Source organism: Barbus barbus (assembly GCF_936440315.1).
Source record: "Barbus barbus genome assembly, chromosome: 25".
Classification (NCBI taxonomy): Eukaryota; Metazoa; Chordata; class Actinopteri; order Cypriniformes; family Cyprinidae; genus Barbus; species Barbus barbus.
Genome location: NC_136753.1, coordinates 10,023,073 through 10,042,011, shown reverse-complemented (window position 1 = coordinate 10,042,011; position 18,939 = coordinate 10,023,073). Strand labels below are relative to the sequence as shown.

The 18,939-nt window shown below is 37.3% G+C and overlaps 1 protein-coding gene across 2 annotated transcripts in view; it reads left to right on the top strand.

Moving 5' to 3' along the window:
- The window catches only part of LOC306845194 (histone-lysine N-methyltransferase SETD5-like), a 40,157-nt gene that overhangs the window by 9,726 nt on the left and 11,492 nt on the right, over nt 1–18,939 (top strand). For both annotated transcript variants that reach the window (XM_079377845.1, XM_079377846.1), the window contains 14 exons: nt 7,856–8,091; nt 11,194–11,296; nt 11,944–12,197; nt 12,695–12,753; nt 13,628–13,815; nt 14,014–14,052; nt 14,206–14,451; nt 15,187–15,335; nt 15,509–15,626; nt 15,750–15,859; nt 15,961–16,201; nt 16,319–16,399; nt 16,939–17,154; nt 17,253–17,588. In XM_079377845.1, coding sequence (XP_079233971.1) covers nt 8,021–8,091; nt 11,194–11,296; nt 11,944–12,197; nt 12,695–12,753; nt 13,628–13,815; nt 14,014–14,052; nt 14,206–14,451; nt 15,187–15,335; nt 15,509–15,626; nt 15,750–15,859; nt 15,961–16,201; nt 16,319–16,399; nt 16,939–17,154; nt 17,253–17,588 — 2,211 coding nt within the window. In that variant the 5' untranslated portion in view covers nt 7,856–8,020. The remainder of the gene's footprint in view (nt 1–7,855; nt 8,092–11,193; nt 11,297–11,943; nt 12,198–12,694; nt 12,754–13,627; nt 13,816–14,013; nt 14,053–14,205; nt 14,452–15,186; nt 15,336–15,508; nt 15,627–15,749; nt 15,860–15,960; nt 16,202–16,318; nt 16,400–16,938; nt 17,155–17,252; nt 17,589–18,939) is intronic.

The window sequence follows — 18,939 nt, the reverse complement described above, 5'->3', positions numbered from 1 at the left end:
CCTTCCATCTGAATGTCTCAGCAGAAATCGAGACTCATAGGACCAGGTAACCTTTTTCCAATGTTCTATTGTCCAATTTTGGTGAACCTGTGTGAATTGTAGTCTCAGTTTCCTGTTCTTAGCGGACAGGAGTGCTTTTCTGCATACCTCGGTTGTAACGAGTGGTTGTTTGAGGTACTCTTGCCTTTCTATCAGCTTGACTAGTCTGGCCATTCTCCTCTGACCCCTAGCATCAATTAATTTTCACCCACAGAACTACCGATGACTCATATTTTCCTTTTTTTTTTTTACCATTCCCTGTAAACCCAACAGATGGTTGTGTGTGAAAATCCCAGTTGATCAGCAGTTCCTGAAATACTCTTACCAGCCCCTCTGGCACCAACAACCATGCCATGTTCAAAGTCACATCACCTTCCTTCCCTATTCTGATGCTCTGTGTGAGCTTTAGTGTCTGATTTAGATATTCGCGATAATGATCAGTGGATCAGATGGTACCTAGCCATATTTTTCTTTTGTTGTTTGATTAGCCTAAAATGAACAACATAAGGTGACAGCAGTGTAATATACCATCTGCTGTGACACTGCGATCTAATAAATTTTATCGCAGCTGATTTCTTACTCCTTAAGATGCAACTGATTGCATTTACCTAAATACTACCAATATGGCATTGTGACATTTGATCATTTAGGCACACACCCTATGTTGAGCCTAACGTACATTTCTTTCGAGTGTGTGAGAATGCGATTACCAAATTGAGATTTCTTTCATGTCTTATAGTGCTTTTACTAACTCATTTTAATAACTAGCTTGTCAAACAGCTTAGCAACACATTTATGGGGATCATATCCACTTAATGCAAAACCAGTATGAGAAGGTTTCTGATCTATTGTGTTTAAATGAAAAAAGTTCATATGAATAAAGACCACATAAAAATGAAAAATGAGGAAAAGTGAGGATTTGGGAAGATAAATTAAAGATTTCAACCAAGTGACGTCCAGTTGAATTCATGAGATATTGTTTAATTTGTAGAAGACAATAATTTAAATTTGATACTGAATGTTTTGTTATAGAATTAAAACATTTATCCTAATTCACATTCATCAGTAAATGATATGTTTTTTTTTAATATTCTTTAATGGATTATGTAAAAGACATCTAAAGACAGATAATGATTGTTTGTTGTGCATCCTCTGGGTTGAAACAATCAGGCAAAATGGTCTGACTCTGAATTCTCAATGTTATGCATATTTTAGTCGAAATCAATTAGAACCCATGGAAGCTATAGACCTAAAATCAATGTGAATGCTAAGTTAAATTTTACACAGATAAAAACAAGACTGTGAGGGATAGACTTACTCTTTATAATGGCATGCATTGTATAAAGGTCCTATATCACGTCATCTTCAAAACTCACAATTTTTAAAACTGAACATCAGCTGAACAGTTGGCTTGTTGTTAAACAATGTAAACCATTGAATGCACTGTACTTCTATCCCTCACAGCCTCATTTTCATCCCTGTCAAAGATTGAATATGACGCTACACTAAGAAAAATGTATTTGTCTGTATCGGACTCAAGACAAACAGAGAACCACTACTTCGCCTCATGTACTTAAAGGGGTCAACGGATGCTAAATTCACTTTACAAGTTGTTTGAACATAAATGTGTTGATTGACAAGGCCGTCTTACCAGCCCTGAGTGAACTGTAAACAGTCCGACCACCATTGTGTCGACTCCGGTGCAGGGGAAGACAAGATGTCTCCGATTAAGCGATTGAGGTGTTTTGTTGTTGGATGTAATAATGAATATAGCAGTCGTCAGTTACTCCCGACATCTGAAGACGCAGAGGATTAACGTTACTTTCGCTGTGAAGTGAATGCTCCGATCCCCAATCTGCCTAAATGCGTCTATGTTAGCGTGAGTCATTCGTGATATTTCCTAATAATGTACTAGTTAGCCAGTTTCGCGGCTAACGTAAACAGTACTGCTCGTCACCCCACGGAAGAGAGGGGAAGGGTCAGCAGAGCTCATTAGCATTTTAAGCAACATGGACTAAAAACGGCTTGCTGAAAACAGAGCTGATTTTGACATGGTAAAAAATGTGTTTTTTACACTACCACTGAGAAATTTTAACCAAAGTATGTTACAGACTTTTCATTAAGACCCTAAAGAATCATATGAGCTTGTGGAAAATGGGCATCTGATGACCCCTTTAAGCTTTGTGAGGCATTATTCAACTTACGGACTCGCTGGCTGTTCACATGACAGTCATTGTCCAAATTCTTGTGCCATCAGAGTACTGAATTCAATAAGCTAATTTCTTCTTGACTCAAAGTATGCAGATGTGTGGTATGAATTCAATATTGTAGCATATACTTTGTATTCTATTAAGGTGCCCCCCTTCAATTTCAAGACAAAATGTTACATTTATTTCTATTACCTTTTTTTTTTTTTTTTTTTTTTAAATAAACCTGTTTTAATGCAGCTTTACTGAAAAGCATATTGTAATATAGCATTGTTATTAGAAACTCTTGAGACATATTCTTTTGTCTCTTTTGTCAATAATCAGGCCGTTATTCATACACTTGTGTGTAAATTACTACCCAGGACCGTTTTTGACCCAGGAAGAAAATGATGTGGATTAGGGATTCACAATATTTATCGGACAGATAAATTATCGACCGATATGAGAGAAAATTACGTCATTTTTATTGGTTCGATAAATTAAGTCCAATAAAGTATGCTTGCTGGTAAATCAGTCTGATTTATCTGAGATTCATCTTCTTTCCGAGTGCAAGTGATTGCAGCTTTAAACTGCAGTGACTGTCAGCATGAGTTGTGCTCATTACGTCATCATTTGCGAACATGTCTTCACTGGTCTGGAAGTTTTTCTTGGTGGCAGAGGAGGACAATGCCATTGCTATTTCCAACGCATGTACAGCAAGGATTCCGAAAGGAGGTAAAAAGGCATCAAGTAGGGTTGTGACAGTGAGGGAATCTTCCCACTGGTTAATCGACGTGTGTCAGCACCTTACCGGTATCACCTCGGTGGATGGGGGGGTGGACGTCGTTTGAGTCTTCTCTCTTTTCCTCGCTTTCCTTCGGTTTTAAATAGCTTGTAAGCTCTGTGCGCGTTTTATTTTCACTTTTAAATTAGTGGCAATTCGGCGTCAAGCAGTTGTTTGTTTTTAGTTCGCTTGAGTTTTCTCACTTTCCTTTGCTTAAATAGCTTGTAAAAGCACCGTGCGTATTTTATTTTCACTTTGAAATGAACGGTATCAAACAACAACAAAATACAACATAGAACATATAACTAACTTTTATTAACAAAACGAATAAAAATGCACCATGCTATATGCCTAATATAAAATAACAGATAACTTACAAATTTTAAATATGCATGGTAGGCCTATACAAAACTGAAAATCAGTAAAGACTGAGGAACAAATAATTATAAAATTATTATATTATTAGTGAGATGGAAAGTTTTGAGGCACGGACTGCATACACCTTGATGTAAAATAATGGGAAAAATATCACAGTTTAAATGAAATAAAAATCAGCAAATACTGTGGAATCAAATAGACTAAATGAGAAACGAATGTTTAAAAAATAAATAAATAGACCTTCCAATATAACCTTAGATAAATGGCAGGTCAACAGGCTTTTCAAAATCCAAAAATATTTTTAAAACAGGCGCTTTTACATTTCGTTTTGAAACTCTTCTGCCATCGTCTTGTCTTTTTCACCTCACTCTTGTCAGTCAGCTCGACTCTCTCCTCAGGTGATCAATGAAATCTGATCTGTGATGCGCGACTGTCGTTCGTTTGGTGTGCTGCATTGAGCAGCTGCGTTCAGTTTTAATTGTAGTGTCTGTTCTCTAACTGAACTAAATGATTTTTATTACTATTAAAAAAATCAAAATGACAGTGAGGGACGGTGCTGCGGTGGGCAAGTGATAACCGGTGTAGCGACTTAACAACCTTGGTATGAGGATGCACTTTATTTTTGTTGAGCATGCACTTTTGTTTTTCATTTTTTTCGAGGCTGACAAATGTCAATGCATTTTTTTTATAATGTATTTGAAAACACGTGACTTAAAGACAGTGTTGTGCAAGTTACTTCCAAACTGTAATACATTACAGATTACTTGTTGCTGTTATTTAAAAGTAATTCCTTACTTTACAATATTACTGTCTCAGAATTGTAATGCGTTACATGACTCCTGTATTACTTTTGAGTTACTTTCACCAAAATAACTACAGAAGTAGAACTTAACATACTAAAATGAAAAAATGTACTAGAGCCCTGCCCTAATGGCAAAGTGTTTATATTTCGTTCTGGCTTTTTATTAAGATCATTTAGAAAAAACGTTTGGAGCATTTTTTGTTCATTAAATAAGTTTTTTCTTTCTTAAAGCAACGACCAAGCGGCCAGCGGCAGACCGGCAGGCTGATCATAGCTTATGTTTGATCGATTTAGCCCTCTCAAATCATCATGACTTGCCTAAAATAAAATCTATAGATATAATAAAACAGGTCAAGCATATAACAATGTTTAAACGTTAAACCTAGATAAATGTGCGCTGCATCCAGTAGTTTGTGCGGAGACTGGAAGCTAAAGCGCAGGACATGGAGGCACCAGCGCAATCAATTGCAATTTTTTGTTCAATGGAAACAACTTACGCCATAATTTTTGATCATAAAGGTAAGAGTAATACATTATTCTGAACTGTAAAGGGTCTACTTTTATTTGTGTGCACTCACAATATCAACAAAACTTCCTTTTATCTTGAACAGGAGCGCTTCACAAAAATGAACCGAAATACATGCCTCACAGACATGATAAATATATCTAAAAGTTTTAAATTGCTACTTAACGAAATAAATAAAAACGAAAACAAAAACTATTTAATGCAATCGTTATCCGTGAAGATTCACTTCCGTTTAAAGGCGCGTCTAACGAGGAGATGGCGAATCTTTACTATTTCCCCCGGACACATCGTAATTACTTTTGCTGGGGCTTTTTCTTTATTGTGTGTATTTGAAGCAGAACTCTTCATCTGCGCTAACGGCTCACTGCTGCTGCGGGACACTAAACACCGTCAAGTCGCTCTTGACAGTCGCGGCAGCACGGACTCATGTTGTTTCCACCAGCGCGGCAATTTTTTTCATCAATAATTGATGGATGTCTAAAATATAAAGATAAGGAGAAGCCTAAAACAGGCCCGAGGCTCGGCCCGCGTCTGAACTATGACGTGAATATTGGACCGAAGCCTGGCCCTAGGGACATAAAGTAGGAGCTCGACTTTAAATAAAAAAAAAATCATAACAATTGGGGGCTAAAAGTGTGTTGTAATGCAAGCGTTACTGAACATGTACAGAGTAAAATATTACTGAAAATTGATTAGTAATGCCTTACACTACTGCATTACAGCAAAAAGTAATGTTACTGTAATGCATTACTTTTGTAACGCCTTACTCCCAACACTGCTTAAAGACTATATAACTTTCTCATCCTCGTGCACTAAAAACGTTGAATAGATGCATTTCTTTATGCATGAAATATTTGAATATAAACTTGTTGTTAATTGCAGATAAACCATAGTTCTGTCATAATTCTGTTAAACCATTTCTGTTTTATTAAGTATTATGGTGCCTTACACAAAAAATAAAAAACATTTGAAGATTCAGGACTGATGTTTGCTATAGTTAGGCCAGAGCTACTAAAATATCAGTTTAATCAGTGAATCTTAGATTTTGTATTCTCGTGGGTGCACAAACTGCAGATTATATGAAAATTATAATATAAAAATATGAATTTATCGGTATCGGCCATGAGAATTTTTACATTTTTTTTTAATTTTTATGCATTTAGCAGACGCTTTTATCCAAAGCGACTTACATTGAATTCAAGTTACAGTTTTTACATTTTATCAGCTCTTGCTTTTCCCTGGGAATCGAACCCATTGCTAGCGCCATGCTCTACTATTTGAGCTACAGGAAAGCCTTAAGAAGGACTTAATTATCGGTTATCGGTATCGGTTAAAATGTTTCATATCGTGCATCCCTAATGTGGATAACAACATGCAACACCCCAGCTCATATGAAATACCATGCACCGTTAACGTTTTAATAAATCCATCGTGACAACAAGTTTTGAAATCCCACTATCCTGTGTGTTTAATTCTGTGACAGTTTAATTAAAAATAGCATCTGAAAGTTGCAGTTGGTGGTCATTGTGTAAATGTAGGTTTTTATATGATTTTGTGAAATTGAAAAAATGATTTAAATAACTTTTTCAATTTTGTTGTTATTTCTAGTATGAAAATAGTATTGTAGTAATCAAATGTACACTAACAAAGTTTTGTTGTAGATCATTAAACCGTTGTTACCTCAGAAGTGCTTTAGCATAAGCTGCAACATTAAAAGAAGTCAGAAAAGTAAAGGGGTTTGAGTACTTTCTGAATGCACCGTATGATTGATTATTGATGAATGAATGATGCTAAGGATCAAATTCAACTGTACTCCATATTTGTCTATATGATCAGCAGTTCTGTTACACTGCTTTCGAATTACAAATGTGAAATTTTCCTTTCACCCAGGGTTTTTTGATGGACGTTTGATAGCAACTTTTTCTTGATTCTGGACATTCATAAGTTGGATACATACAGAATGGACACATTTATGTTGATTATAATGCATATTTTAAAAGAACTAATAACTTGATTAGCTGAAATCTGTAGTATGTATTCAAAAACCTGTTTAAATGACGGGTAAATGGCACATTTGACAATTCTTCAAAAGTAGAAAAGCGAGTCAATACAATGAAAGTCCATGGGGTCCAATGTTACTTGGATCCACATGTTCTTTAAAATATCTTTTTTGTGTGTATTTCACAGAAGAAAGAAATCCATACGTTTAGAAATGGTATAAGAGTGCAAATAATGATGAAATTTTTATTTTTTAAATTTTTTATACAATCCTTTACAATCCAAATGATCACAGTGTATTGAAGCTTATGCATTATAAGCCTGATGCATGATGCTATTGTTTTCCTTTTTATACGCACTTTCCCTTATACATTAAAGGGTTACTCCACACCAAAATGAAAATTTTGTCAATCACTTACCCCCATGTCATTCCAAATCCGTCAAGGCTTTGTTCTTCTTCGGAACATGAATAACACTTTTTGGCCTGAAGGTGCAACTTTTTTTCTGTTTTGTTTGTAAAAAAAAATTGAATAACATTTGACAACTATTGTTTTAGAACATGCAGTTTAACTAAAATGTTTCCTTACATGATTAGTGATTTTGTATTTGCTGAGGAATATCAGCCTATGTAGCTTACTGTACAATTGTTGATCTCTGAATCTAAACCCGTATAATTCAGGATGAGCAAAAGACTGATGTTTTGTGAGGTTTGAACATTGGTTTTATTAGGTCTAGGTCTCGCCTTTTTTGTTCTGTGTGTGCATAAAAAAATTCTATATTCACTTCTACAGCACTGCTTTTTAGTAAATTGAGGTTGACATGAATTTCTGTAATTCAGCTGGCCCACTTTAACTTACACATATTACACAATGTTCAAAAAATGTATGGAATGAAGAAAACAATGAACTATACTTTGAGACTTTTAGTTTGAAAGACCTTTCCCATTATATTATTCTTTCTCTTCTCTTGCTGATCTTCTTCAGTTAGCAGAGTAAAGAAGTACCAGCTGAACATTGCATGCACCAAGCAACAAAATAATGTTTTTGTGGGTGCTACCAATTTTGCATGTTTTTAAGGCTGCGTTTACACATTATATATACCTAATCCTCTCTCCCTGTCTTTTTTGTGGTCTATGGTTTCAGGACTCCTGATGTGCGTGATGTGGTATAGCAGCGCCCCATCTGAGGAGTGCTTCACTGCTGCCATTAGGAGCCCTTGATTCTCCTCTTCCCTCCCCTCTCCCTCTCCCTCCCCTCACCCCCTCCCCACCCCCCCATCCCCTTCCCTGCGTTGCTGCGCTTGACGTCATGAGCATAGTAATCACACTGGGAGTCACCACACCTGGGACACCTTACACCGATATGGCCGCTGGATCAGAGTAAGTTTCTGTTCTGAGCCTTTTTTCCATCAACATGGTGCCTTTGCAAGTTCCTGGTTGGTGCCTATTCTTAACCCAAGTCATGGGTTTCCACAGCAGAAAATTAGTTTCAAATTAGTTTACTTTGGACTATAGTCACATAACACACTGCAACAAAACCTGTTATGTCAAGTCCGTGGAAACGCAGAGTCAGTTTGAAACAGGCTTTAATCCACCCGGCTGAGCACTGGCCAAGAATGGGGTCTGGCACCAGAGTTGTTTATTTTGTGCATTTTTTTTTTCCATGGTTAAAAGTATCTGTTACAGAGAGAAATGTAAAAGTTACAAGGCAAATGTAAACAGCATAGCTGGGTATACCTAATTTATTTAAAAAAATATATACTGAATCATTTGTTGACACTAAATGGCCAATCAATCAATCAGTGCTACAAATTCACAGATGCCAGTTCAGACTCAAGATTTGATTTCTTTTGGTTTACTGTTAATACATAAAAAAAATGTCACCCCATTCTTTTCTGTTAAAAGGTTGCTCAAGCTTTTCCATACCTTTTTATTTATTTTTATTTTTTACAACCTTTATACATATATATTTTTTGCTGAAAGTCTTAGAATGTTTGGCTAATGTTCCCCCACACTATATTTATTTTGGAGCACACATTTTTTATAATTTCACAAGCCGTTTCTGTGATTAGTAGTAAATCTCCATCACGTGCTTTCAGATGGAGCAGCATTTAGTTCACTGACAAGCTACGCAATATCGTGTTCATTATCGCAGGTGATAAATTGCCAAAAATGAATGCGGTATTGTGTAGCTTGTGCGCATGATCATCGCATTTGGTTATTTGCACAGCCCTAGTGACAAGCCGAAGATTATAAGCTGCAGTAGCTCAGAACTCAGCCTCCTTTGCTTTCATGCCTTCTGAGATGTTTCATACTGCAGCTTTTTGAAGTTGTTTATCATGTGTCTAATGGAGATGAGGCTGTGCACAAATATTGTGATCAATATTGACGTCACATAATTACTATTTAACTGTGGTGGGTGATATGGCCAAAATCTTACAGTGGTGGCCAAAATTATTAGAACGCCATATTTTCACTTGCTAAAAAATGGTTTTAAATCAGTTATTTCTATCTCTTGCTGTAGTGTGTCAGTAGGAAATATCAGTTTACTAACTATTGCGGGGGCTAGCCCCCCTCAATGTTTATGGTGGTTGATCAGACATGAAAATATGTCGTGGCACTATTGTGCAGTAATATGACGTTAACAAACTTTAGGGTTTTTTTTGCAAACATTTCTTTGAATAACATGACCATAAATATGAACACACGAATGAATGTTAAATATAACAAATGATTACTTTTCATTAAAATCTTTATTAATGGCAAAAATGCTTACATTTATGTGTCTTTTTATTCGCTTTGTCAGCCATGTTGCCGGTGTAGCTGTTTTGTACTGAAAATTCTCATACTCCTTCATTTGAAGTGTGGTCCTGAAAAATCTTAGTTTCAAGGGATATCTGGCCCTTTCCTCTACCCTTACACCTCCAACCAAAAGAGAATGGAGACACCCCTACCCCGTCACATGAACGTGTGAATTGGAGGGGTAGGGTAAGGGGCTAGAATTAGGATTGGGCCTATGTCTCGCACCCTGTTAAATTGCTTTGGCAACCAGCATTTTGCAGCTCCTTGCTCAATTCTGGCTGATTTTGCAGCACAGAATACTTCTACAGGTTATAGGGATACTGACTACTGCCTTTTCAGTGATTCTGCATGGCCTGCTCCACCTCAGGCTGCTGCAACACCAACACTTGTTTGTGTTCATTCTTTTATTTTTGCAAGCGAATGCGGGAGCCCAGAAATGCAAGATCATGTTTGGTGAACTCTGCCCTGAGAATTCATGTCACATGATGACATTTGACCAAGAGAAGATTGCTATGTCACTGGGGGATCTCTTAACTGATTTGAAAGAATGCAAAGGAGCAGGATTGGATTTGTGCATTGATAGTTGCAACAGTTGAAATTTCTGACAGCTAGTGTCAGGCAATCAGGTAGCAGAAATCAGTTTCAAACAGGAGAATGGATGTTTTACTCATGCAGTGCAGAGGTTCACTGAGGCAGATGTGGATCTTCGCATCCAAAGTGACCACTCAGTGTTGCTTGCGGTTTGCGATGGCAAAGGAGTCTAGCCAGCTGAGGCAGAATTTACTGTTTCTTGAATGACTTAACTTCCTACTCTGCTAACCCCATCCCACTTTTAAATTACACCGTATCTTTCTGCACAAGCACAGAGTACTCTGTGGCACCTTGATGGCCTGCTGATCCATAGTTACCCTTATTCCTCAGTCTTTTACCGGGTAATAAGTGGTAATTTCACCACAGAAATTTAAATGGACAGCTGTTTTTTTTTTCCCAACAACTTGAGTTTCGCCCTTGGGTCCCACCTTCTTCTAGTACAGTGGTTCTCAACCCTTTTCCTGGAGCTCCCACCAATTGACCCAGGTCAAATTTGAGAGCCACTGTTCTAGTGGATTGTAAACCTGCTGTTGTTCACACCATTGCTAGCACTAGGGATACCTTACATGTTTACGCTATACTTCAGGTTGGAAATTGTTCTCCAGATGCCACCAGTCTCGGACAGATCAGATGTTTGTTTGTTACAATGTGTTTAAAGGTCCTCCCATGTTAAAGCAGAGGCCATTTATTGGATTGTGGAGGTCATCACTCTTGCCTACAGAAAGGGCGCAGTGGCTCATAGCCTGGTGGAATCACTTGTTATTCCACTAGAGCTGCCTCCTCATCTTGGGTTACTTTTGCATGGAGTTTCTTTAGTGGACTGTGCATAATTTTAGTTTTTGTGTTTCAGTATGTGAGTTCTGCTCTGTGCATTCCAGATGATCATCATAGTTCTCATAATTCTCAGAGGTTATTTTGTGACGTTTGTTGTTGATATATTCTCTCAGTCTATCTAACCTGACTGGCTCTGTGATGATCCACTACTGTTTAGCACTGCCTCTGGGAGTCATCTGGAGTTTACAGAACCACATCTACATATATAATTAGCATTTTATTTGCAAGCTTCTCAAATATCTTTCTTTCTCTCAGTCCTGAGTCAGTTGAAGCGAGCCCAGCAGTAAATGAGAAAAATTACTCAAGTCGCAGCTGTGGGAACACACGGAGTCATGGATATGGTGGACTTCCCTATGCTGTAAGTTGTTTTATTCTTGTTTTTATTTTTTACAAATTTATATTTTACGAATTTATAAGATAATAGCATCTAAATAATGCATGGTGCTGAATCATATTATATAAACGTGTGCATGGTGATACATTTGTAATTGCAGTTCCACTAGCCTTTGTGCATAGTATAAAATTGAAGTGAATTTATCATGAACTAAGTTGAGTTTATTGTAACACCCAAAACCACAAAGTCAAAACCTGACTTCAACAGAACTGCAAATCAACCTGGACATATGTTACATTTGCATTTAATCATTTAGTAGATGCTATTATCCAATGCACCTTTAAAATGAGGAACTTCATAAGCAATTTGTCTTATGTGGTACTGTTTCTCATTTTTTAAACAATGTTTACTTAAATTAAGTTTATGTAGATTTATGCTTGTAGTTTAATTAAGATACTTCAGCCAAAACATTTTTAGCTACATTAAATATTGTTTACTTTTGAATGCCACGTTTTTTAGTTTTTCATTCCCGCCTCTTCTTTCTTCCTGCCCCTTTTCCCTGCTCCCCACCTTTCATTCTCTTCCCCCTCTCTCTCTCTTTCCTTTTCCCTTTTGTTGTGCCTGAACACCTTTGTTTGAAGATGCAACAGTCTTCCGTTGTGTGTTGTCAGGATCATAACTATGGAGCTCCACCCCCTCCCACCCCTCCTGCCTCCCCACTCTCCCAGACCGTTTTCTCCCATTCGGAACGCAATGGCACTCTGGGACGATCGCGACCCTGTTTTCCCACCAATGAACCAGACAACTCTGCTGACAGTGAGAGCTCATCGGAGGAGGAGGAGGTGGTGGAAGGCGCAATTCCACCTTCTTGGTGTCAATGCCGTCTAATGCAAGATGGATTCTTCATTAAGTGTGAGAGCTGCAGGTGGGTGAATTGTATCTCAAATATCTAATTTCAGATTGTGCTGTGCTTTAGTTGTATCTAAATCACTAGCAGTTTTTCATCAAAACTATTCACCCTAAGAATGACACGGTTTTGTCGGGAACAGTTTGCATACCCGAAGAAAAGTAAAATACACTCTGGTGATTTATATGCTTTAACCCCTTTAATGCTTTAATATACTTTAATATCAGAAAATCTTTTGATTATATCACTTGATTTATTGCCAAATACAGTCCATCACTGAAATATAACCAATGATTACAAGAAATGTCAACATGTTCCCCCAAGCTTATATCTTATTGGCTGGTGAAGCTTTTATTTTTCACCTGTCAAACAAATAAATGGCCAAGGACTAAAAGAAGCAGCGGCTTATGAGCAGTGGTTCACCTTATAAGAACCAATAGCTTTATTCCGAGTTATGGCAGTTAGTTATTGCTGTAATGGATAAAATATGTACTCAAGGAGAATTCTTGTTGCAGGGGTCTGGAGAAGAAAAAAGGGCTGGATGGGCAGCGCAGGAAAGCAGAGAATGTTTCAGGTAAAATTCTCTTAGATGATAATCAACATGAACTTCTCTGAATCACTTTGATTTTCAGATTTAGTTTCAAATAAATAAGGTACTAGTAAATGGCAATAAAACGATGTAGTCAACAAAGCACTTTATACAATTCAGATTTCTTTAAAGCAGCTTCACAGTAATAAACAGGAAAATAACAAAATCAGTGATACATGCATCAAATATGAGTGAAATCCAAATTTTATTCTGCTGGAAAGCAGCACTAACAACACAATGTCATTATTCCGCTCAAGTCATTTCAGCGTTTGTTTAATTAAAGTTAATCAATTATGAAACTTTGAAAGTTCAATTCAGCTACAAGCAGCTGTACAGAAGACAATATGTCTTTATTCAGCTAGAGTCAGTTTGATGTTGACTCAGTTCGGTTACAAGCTTATAGGGAAGCTTTGTCATGATAAACTTTCATGTTGGCTTGACAAAGCCTTGTCTCAAAGTTTAAAACAGTTTGGTGACAGTTGAAAGATAAACGCATTGTAAAAGTTAAATATAATTGAGGTGCTGTTTGAACCTCTAAGCAAAAACAAATTGGAATGGAAAGACTTCTCAACCATACACAATCCAGATAACATCTGTCCATTTCTACTCAACACTGACTGATTTCATGTGTTACTTTTCTTCCCAGTAATACCTGTATTTCATTTGTTGTGTTTTCTGACAGTTTTGAAAAAAGAGAAATGAAGTTTAAAAGAGTTTTTCTGGGTATTTTTTTTTTAATCTGTAAAATTATCACAGTGAGGGAGAAATTATGCTTTTGTCTCAACCTTACCAGTGTCAGTGTTCTCTCATGTGCTGATGGTTAATCATGCTGGGTCTTGATTTATATCTGCCTTTACAGTGGGCGAGAGCAGCGCTACAGAGAGTGGAGATGAGGACATGTCAGCTTCTGCTGTGTCGTACACGGCGACTCAACACACACCCACTAGCATCACTCTCACTGTCAAAAGAGTCAAACACAACAAAGTCAAGAAGAGAAAGAAGAGCACGGAGAAAACACGCACAACTCCTAAAGCCAAGAAGGTTAAGGTATAACAACACACACATGCACAATCCTGTTTACATGACAAAGACAATGAATGTGAAACGCCTGAATTGTAACTGAATTGCCCCTTCTGTCAGAGCTTTGGCATGGCAGTTTGAATCATGTTCATGTCACTCGGTCTCACTTCTCACATTTCCCATCATCTCTGTATTATAGTATAATAAAATATATTTTCATTACAGGCTTACAGAGAGGGTTCCAGAAAATCCATGAGAATGAAGGTATGGACACACAAATGCCACATTACCTAATTAAAAAAAAAAAAAAAAGATCCTCCTCTTCTTCTTAGGAAATAAGCTTTAGTACTATTCATTACCAAAGATGAAAATCAACCAGATGAATATTTAATCAGACACACCCTCTGATTATTGCAGAATTCTGCATCTGAGGCTAGTGTTCTGGATGAAAATACAACAGAAGGATGGGAAACTCGAATTCGGCAGTGGACGGACCAGTATGAGGAAGCTCTGTCTAACCAGTACAGTGCTGACGTGCTGAACCTCCTCAAACACTACTGTGCCAATGGCAACTCGTCCCCCACCCCATCTACTGTCGCCATGGACACCATTAACAGAACAGAACTAGCTTGCAACAACACTGTGTTGGGCTCGCAAATGCAGGTATAGATGGGTTTCACAGGTCTTCAAAGTCCTTAAATTTACTTTTAGACTGTATCATGTTTTAAATGTCATAGATTTTTTCATAAACGCCATGAAACTTTTTAATTATTGTGCTGGGGGGGCGGGGGGTACACCAGTGAAAATGATTCCAAACAAAGCCAAAGCATTAGTGGTTTTGTTCCTGAAAGGATCTGTAATCCGAGTCAGTGATTTGCTTTTAAAGACAGGTTGTCACCACCTAATGGTGTGACAATGTAACCTGCAGAAAGGGTCAGTGAAACATGACCACGACTAACATACAGACTGAAAGCTTATCTGGAACACAAACAATTAAAAGTACCAATGCTGTTGGACTGTTATATCAGCACTGCTGGAATGTCACTCGGCCAATCAAATTCAAGAAGCAGAACTTGTCATTGTAGAGATAAGATGTCATATTTTATAATGAAATATTAATCTTCCATGAAACTTTTTTTAAATTTGCAAATATAACACCGTTTTACTGATGTGGTTAAACATGTGGCTGCCTGTTATTCTGTGATGATCTTTGAAAATAATCAGTGATCATTTGTTTAGATGTATTCACAGTATTCATTTTATTGACTTTAAAAATGGAATAAAACACTGTATAATGATTTTCAGTGTTGAAAATCAGGGTTGATCACACGTAGTGTGCTGTTTTCATTTAATTATTTTTATTTACTACAATTACCAACAAGGATTTAATGTGTGTAGTTACAGCTGGGTCGTGTAACACGTGTGCAGAAACATAGGAAGATTCTCAGAGCTGCACGGAATTTGGACCCTGAAACACTCATCATTGAGTATAGAGGCAAAGTCATGCTCAGACAGCAGTTTGAAGTCAATGGACATTTTTTCAAAAAGTAAGTGTGTATGTGTGATTGCATCTGTGTATGTTGTTGAACATCTAGTTGATCGTATCTTAATTAGATTTGAATAGTGGTCAATTTTGTAAAATTAGTCACATGTACGTTATTTGTAAAACATATTGCAAATTGAGAGTCTTGCCTAATTCCTTCCGTTGACTCCACTCCAGGCCATATCCATTTGTCCTGTTCTACTCCAAGTTCAACGAAGTGGAGATGTGTGTGGATGCCCGAACATTTGGCAATGATGCACGGTTTATCAGAAGATCATGCACACCCAATGCTGAGGTGAGACTAATTTGTTTAATGCTAACTGTTAACGTAGGGTTGCTTCACTTCATAGATTCTTTGGTCAGTTCCAGCCTTTGATTCATATTATATCACTTTTGTCCTGTACACACTAACTCACAGGTGCGGCACATGATAGCAGAGGGGATGATTCACTTGTGCATCTACGCTGTTGCTCAAATTTCAAAAGATTCTGAAGTCACAATCGGCTTTGACTATGAGTTTAGTTGCTGGTTAGTCACTCAAATATGATTAATTCTTGACATCTATTATTAATTCTAAATAAACTGTGATATGATGTGTATTGACACTTTTTCTCCAATTTTCCCAACAGTAATTATAAAGTGGATTGTGCATGCCATAAGGGCAATCAGGACTGTCCTGTGCAGAGACACAATCTCCGCCCCCTTCAACTGCTATCCCCCCAGTCTTCAAACTTTGCCCTGCCTGGAGCAGAAACCCGGAGGAGACGAGCCCAACGCAGAGAAATGGAAGGGGACAGGCTCGTAACTGGTGTATCTGATGAGAGCAACCACCTGCTGGAAGATGAGGCACAGGGAGTTAGCGATACAGAGGTATGTGTCCATGGAAGAACAATGGTAAATGCTTACTTGCTTTTTGTAGCTGCTTTGCCATGTAATGATATGATGATTCTCACATGATGATGAAGCTGATCTTGTTTTGTGCTACAGGATGCTCTTATGGACAGAGTGAAGTTGGAGAATGGAGAGGAGGAGTTAGACGAGAATGGAGCACTAATACCAAACAGACGTGTAAGCTTTAATTAGAGGAGAACAGTGATGAATCAATAAATGCTGTTTAATTTATTAAAAAAAGAACAGGAATTGTTAGATTTGTGACTTGATTACACTTTAAAACATTAAGTTGTTAATGTTTTATGCCCTCATTTGATTACTTCTGTTTTTGATTAATTATTTATAATTCTGGATTAATAGACAACAGAATTTCTGAAAAAATCAAACATTTCATAGGGCCCTATTACTGTAAAAATTTTAATAAATGATGGATTAGACGTGCTTTTTGATTAATAGTTTAATTGTTAATTTTTTTTTTACATTTATTATAAGTTTCATGATTTCAATGAATTAAGCATCATGGTTTTTGAGTGCTAAAATTTAATTTAGCCATTAAAATAGAATTCATAAATATTAAAATGCAAAAAAGAAGAATCCAGAAAAATTAAAATGGAAAAAATGAATTTGTGAAAAAATAAAATGGAATTTGGGGGAAAAAAACTATATGGATTTTACAGGGCCCTATATTAACCCCTTATTCCTTTTGTCCCCCTTAGTCTCGTGAAGAACGCAAGGCAGAGGCCATAATGCACATGTTTGAGAACCTTGATAGGAGAAAGAAACGTGGTCAGGGCACAGCGCAGGCTACACCTGAAGAAATCAAACTGGAAGCAGGGGAGGCAGAGGTCCCCTCACTTACTGCAGGAAACTGTGTTCCAAATACAGGAGCAGGTGGAGGAATCAGTACAAGGCGAACCTCCTTTGCTGCTGTGGTAGTTAATTTTTTTCTCTCTCCTTTTTCTCAACTTTAACTTGGTTGTGTCACATAGTGGATGTGTGTTTTTACACACCTTTACTGTCTCTTCATTAGGAAACAACAATTATTGACTCTGAAAAGCCCCCTGCTACACCCAGTCCTGCCCCTAAAGCGCAACCTGCCCGGAGTTCCAAACCACGTCCTAAGAGTCGCATCTCCAGGTATCGCTCCAGTTCAGCCCAGCGTGCTCGAAGACAGCGGCAGACTCTTCCTCAGCAAGAAGGAGTTTTGGTGAGCGGTGAAGAAGGCAGTGCAGGGGCAGGCCTTAGGGAGCAGGGCCAGGGAGAGGGAGCTCCAAACTGTGGGAATCTCCAGGATGGAGAACTATGTGGAGCTGCCTCTTCAGGGATGGGTAACAAGACTAATGTCAGATACCCAAAAACCAAAAAGGTGAGTTGTCCTACACAAATCCTACACAGGGTAATTGTCATGTTGTTCTTGTCATGAGGAGAACTGCAGTGTCGTATGCTTAATACAATCCATTAATTCTGTCTGTTCTCCAAATGCATGTTCTGTGTAGGGTTGTAGCAGGCACGTGCAGAAGGGGGACTTTGGGGGCTTGAGCCCCTGCCCTTTTTCAAGATTATTCAAATGTGCCCCTTTCAGACAAATAGCAATGATATTGTGGTCAATAAAACAAATAAATTTTAATTCTAATTAACATGACAATTTGTACAAAAAGTAACTAATTGCTCAAAAGTCGGGAAATTTATGTTTATTTATTTTTTTACATGTGTCAATATAACTAATAATAATATGTAGCTATGGGTTGTGTGCGTTTTGCTGGACTGACTGATATTCACAGTCTGTTCGGAAACCATATATGGTTCTTTCAGTGAGTGCCTATGGGTCGACGGAAGGAAAAAATTAACCAAACAATATTTTAATTTTTTTTTATCAATAATCAACGCTGGTGTGTCGTTTTATTTAAAACCCCATATATTGCATATTTTAGAATATTACATAGCCTAATTCATCAATGCCCATTAGTCATGCAGTTATAATACACCAACCAATCATGATCTGGCATAACAAGTTCAAATTTCATTGGACAATATGTGAAGTGGAGCGGTTATTCCGTTCTTATTCATAATTCGGTTGAAAATGACATGGGACTGACGAGTTTATTTGTGGAGCGATCTGGATCTGCGGTTTGTCTCATTTTATAAATCAAATTACATCGCTGGGAAAATGCATGCTAAATGACTACAAAAGCACTGCACAAACCCGTGCAGCGTCAAAAGTCGCAATAATGGTAATCAGTAGGCTATTCAATTCACTTATATTTATGTGTGATATACACCGTTTACTATTTAAGGAAGCTATTATAGTTAATGAAGCCCAAGTGCCGCCTACAGGCCTATTGTGTGAAGTGTAGGCTGGAGAAATAGTGACGTGAAAGGACTTTATTATATTACCATTTTTGATGATAATGCAGCATTATGAAAGTGTCTTATGCTCATCAAGCCTGCATTTATTTGATCAAAAATACAGAAAAGAATGTAGCCATTAAAACATTAAAATAATGTTTTTCTATTTATGTGATTCAAAGCTGAATTTTCAGCATCATTACTCCATTCTTCAATGCATGGTCCTTCAGAAATCATTCTAATATGCTGATTTATTATCAATGTTGGAAACAGTTGTGCTGCTTAATTTATTTTTATTTTATTTATTTATTGGAACCTATGATACTTTTTTGGGGTTCATTGATATATAAAAAGTTAAAAAGAACAGCATT